Source organism: Mustela nivalis (assembly GCF_964662115.1).
Source record: "Mustela nivalis genome assembly, chromosome: 17".
Lineage (NCBI taxonomy): Eukaryota > Metazoa > Chordata > Mammalia > Carnivora > Mustelidae > Mustela > Mustela nivalis.
In genome coordinates this window covers 25670306-25674398 of record NC_139036.1, presented here as the reverse complement: position 1 = coordinate 25674398, position 4093 = coordinate 25670306, and the positions used below count along the sequence as shown (strand labels likewise).

Genomic DNA, 4093 nt, shown 5'->3' with positions numbered 1-4093 from the left:
GACTACAGACTATGAGTCCTTGTGATGGGGAGAGGTGGCCTGAAAAAGCAAAATGATCCCATCCTTCCTCACCCCCAGGCTAGCTGGGGAGCCGGGGTGGCAGGGAGAGGATAGAGCCTCTCTGGAGGGCAGTGCTGCTGCAGGCGCTGGGGTCCCTGCAGGCTGGGGGAGGCCTGGTGCTTACAATGGCCCCATTCTTCAGGCCACACACGCAGCGTTCCAGGAGCTGGCTGGCCGGCCAAGAATAGCTGGGATTCCTGGAGAAGGAACCAGCTCTCCATCCTCTCTTGTCTTCAGCCTCAGCCAGTCTCAGCGTTTCAGCATCTGGTTCTCTTGTCCTCCCTGCCCCCCATCCCCCACCCCACACACCTGCCAGTGCCTCATTTGCACAAACACTGACCTCAGCAAGTCCAGGCTTCCAGGGGAAGGGGAGAATGATCTGGCCAGATTCAGCCCTCTTCTCCCCAGGGGCATTCCTGGCCCTCTGCCTTCCTTTTCTTCTCTGTGCGATAGGGGGTGGGGATGGGGGGGTGGCCTTTGACTGCCCTTGGATGCAAGGGCTTTGTTCCACCCTGTCTTGGGGGAGGTGGAGGGAGGAGGGGCTCTGCCCGCCTTTCTCCCTCTGACCTGAACACTGGGGAAGGCGAAGGAGGGTCTTTATCACCCTCAAGGGAGCCACCTGGCCCCACTTCAAGGCTCTGACATTTTGTTAGAGGCTTTATTGGGTGATTGGAAAGGCAGGGGCAGGTTTCTCAGCCGCGAGGGAACCCAGGGGTTAGTTTCTCTAAGCGACGCCTCTGCCCACTGGACCAGAGGACCTGAGCTACCCAGGAGATGAATATGAGCCTGCACCAGGGGATGCGTGTCAGGCGAGCGGGAGGTACTGGATGCCGCTCGGAGGGGAGCTCTCGGGAGGCGCTCCAGGGGACATTGGGCTCAGCCTTGGGTGGCACACGGTGACAGGTGGGAACGCCCGCGGCGATCGTGGGCCGGCCTGCGGGCTTGGAGAAGGCGTACTGGGAAGGGGCAATTCTAAGGAGTGTGAGGGAGAGCGCTCCGCATCGGAGAAGAGGTGGTGGTGGAGGAGAGGCCGGGGTCAGGCGCAGACGGAGGGCACCAGGGTTGGCGGCGGGCGCGCTCAGTGACACCCGGCGGCCCCCGCGCCCCCCGAAGCCCGCGCCTTTCGCGGACTGGAGTGCTCCAGAATGCAGTGCGCCACGTAGGCCGGGTGGCTGTGCAGGTTCCTGCACTTCTTGCAGAAAAGGATCTCGCAGCGCGCACAGCCCCCCGCGCGAGGCGGCCGGCGCCGCGTCTCCAGCACGCAAGGCGGCTCCGGGAGGCTCCGCTTCCTGCGCGGGGCCCGGGTCGCTCAGTGCCCCGCGCCGTCCCCTCCCGCCGGACGCTCAGTGCCTCCCCCCGCGGTCCCCCTCCCGCCGGGAAGTTCAGTGCCCCGCGCGGTCCGCTCCCGCCGCCCGCCTCGGCCGGGGCGCGCCCTTACCTGTCCGCGGGAGCCGCCAGGCCGCCCAGCAGCGCGAGCGGCACAAGCCAGCCCCAGAAGCCGCTGTCCGCGCGTCGCAGCAGCGCCACCTGCTGGGTACTGGACTCCTGGCGCAGCGGGCAGTAGGACACCGAGCCTCGCTCGCGGCCCTCGCCGCCCTCCGCCTCCCCGCGCGGCGCCTCGCCCTCCGCCCCACTCTGCTCCCGCGGCCTCGCTGCCGCCTCCTCCTCCTCCTCCTCGTCCTCCTCTTCTTCCCCTTCCTCCGACCCCTCCTCTGCGGCCGCCTCCGCGTCGCTGGGCGGCGGCTCCACCAGTTCCTTCTTCCACAAGGGGGTCTTCACTCCTGCGGGGCGGGCGGGCGGGGGAGGTCAGCGCAGGCCCGCTGTTCCCCGCTAAGAGCCGGGTACCCCGACTGCTGGCCAAAGCCCGACCCCCCACCCCCCAAAAAAGGCAGGTGCCTGAAGGACAGTGTGCACGGACTGCCCCAGGCTAGCAGGATTCCAAAGCGAGGATTACAGAGTGTGCAGGGTGATTTCCAGGGTGAGACAGGGCCTGCCGGGCTGCCCCCCATTTCCCAGGTTTCTAGGCTTCCTCGCTGAGGATTCGGGGAAAGTCACGTCGCTTCTGTCCAGCTCCGTGTTCCCATCTGTAAAAGTAATGCTCATCTCCGGGGTGACTGTGAGGCAGGTAGCAGGTCTCTGTCAAGTGCCCAGCCCAAGGCTGGCCTTAAGCAAGCCCAGATGCGGCAGCATCTCAGAGGAGAGAACCCACGGAAGACGCGCGGGGGCGCGCGCGCGCGTGCACACACACACACACACACACACACACACACCACCACCACCACCACCCGCAGACCAGTTAGGAAAAGGCTGTCCTAGGAGTGAGCACGCGCGCGTGCACACACAGACACACACACACACACCACCACCACCACCACCACCACCACCACCACCACCCGCAGACCAGTTAGGAAAAAGCTGTCCTAGGAGTGAGCCAGTTAGGAAAAGGTGTTTGTTCTTCCTTCCAGACTTTATCCCAGTTACCAGCTGGATTTCAGCCACCAGTGTCCCTCCAGCCTTCTGTAGAGCACAAACTTCGGAACTCAGAACAGTAATCGTGGCAGGCTGGACGCTGTGGGATTGCCATGGGAAGTAACCTGGCCTCTCCCGGGCAGGACTCCACCACTCAGCAACCTCCTACCCTCCCTCCTGGAACCACTCTGTGTTTGTGCTCCTCTTCGCTGGGTTGGGGAGCTAGACTTCCACGGAAAAGCAGGGGGATGAGGGCTGGGGAGACACCACTGTGGTTTGCCCTGGAAAGGTCAAGAGAATTCCTGTTGGTCCCTGCCCATCCTGTTTAAAAGAGGCTGGGGACAAAGGAGCATGATACAATTAGTGTTCTAGCTCACATGTACTGAGCACCAGCTGTATGCAGTCACGGTGAGAAATTCTTCACACATTGTGCTCCTTCATTTTCACAACCACCTCAGGTAGTGGGGGAGGGAGGTAACCAAGGGGACTCTGAATTTCATCCAAGATTTCCAAAAGCTTTCCAAAAAAAGTTGTTTCAAAGAATCTGCCAGTTCTCGATGTTGCTGAAGCTAGAAAACCAGGGTCTGCGGCACCTTTTGTTAGAAAACACACTAAGGAGACTTTTGGTTGTGAAAGGCAGGCTTAGTGCACAGCCAGAAACGGATGCTGGAAATTTTTTGAGAGAAATGGGAACAGGAAATGAGGTTAGAAAGGAAGGTTGGGACTTTGGGTGCTAGGCTATGGAGTTCAGAGTCTGCCCTTCAAGAGTGGGGAGCCCCTGAGCATTCTGATGGAGGCCCATGCTCAGAGCTATGTTTTAGGATAGTCTCTCTACAGGACAAAGACACCCACTTAGGTGTTGTCACAGCAGTCCCTGCCAGAGAAGACAGCAGAGGAAGATGATGGAGAAGATGTCAGGAATATTCAGAAAAGAGAGAGGAGAGGGCTTGTACAAGTAACGGAGAAAAAGCTGGACTTCTTCTCTGGGGTCGTCATGGTGATGGATGAGCTGGTCCACACTGGCTTTGCAGCCACACTTGACAGGAGTCAATGGTCCTGTCCTCAGTCTCCAGCCCATCTCCAGCCCCACTCACCATGCTTATCCATTCTTCCTAAGGCTGTGCTGCCCTCTTCTCCGATCAGGGACTGGGATGAGACAAGAGTTCCCAGAACACATGGAGCTTTATCTGACCTCTAGGGTCTCTGTTGGATCACAAGGGGTGGGGCTGGAACTTCACTTGCCCTTAGGGTTCTATCCAGGAATAGCTGCCTTTTTTAGAACCTCCAAGAGCACTTGAAACCCAGGTGCCTCCCCTACCTTCCCTCTTGGCAAGGGATTAAAGGAGAGAAAGGGGTGACTTTAGCTGCCAGTAGACTGGGTTCAAATCCCAGCTTTGCCATATAAATATAAGAGCTATGTGACCTTCAGCATATTGTCTGACCCTCAGTCTCTTCATCTGTAAATCAGAGACAGTCACACAGTACCAGACTTTACCTGGCCCACAGAAAGCCCTCCAAGCATTATGTTTACTTGTATCATTATGTTCTCTCCTCCCCTTTCTGT

The 4093-nt window shown here is 59.4% G+C and overlaps 1 protein-coding gene across 1 annotated transcript; it reads right to left on the bottom strand.

Annotated features, from left to right (window-relative positions):
* Positions 1–724: 724 nt before the first annotated feature.
* Positions 725–3726, bottom strand: LOC309851762 (uncharacterized protein C17orf50). Its single transcript, XM_082707419.1, has 3 exons — positions 3624–3726; positions 1499–1841; positions 725–1349 (listed from the first exon to the last, which is right to left on the bottom strand). Exons 1-3 carry the CDS (start codon positions 3634–3636, stop codon positions 1139–1141), a joined length of 567 nt encoding a protein of 188 aa, XP_082563545.1. The 5' UTR covers positions 3637–3726; the 3' UTR covers positions 725–1138.
* Positions 3727–4093: the final 367 nt, after the last annotated feature.

Excerpts from the sequence above, each read along its gene's own strand:
- LOC309851762 (XM_082707419.1), bottom strand. Across the intron at positions 1,350-1,498 it reads CTGGCGGCTCCCGCGGACAG|GAAGCGGAGCCTCCCGGAGC; the intron begins GTAAGGGCGCGC and ends GGCCCCGCGCAG.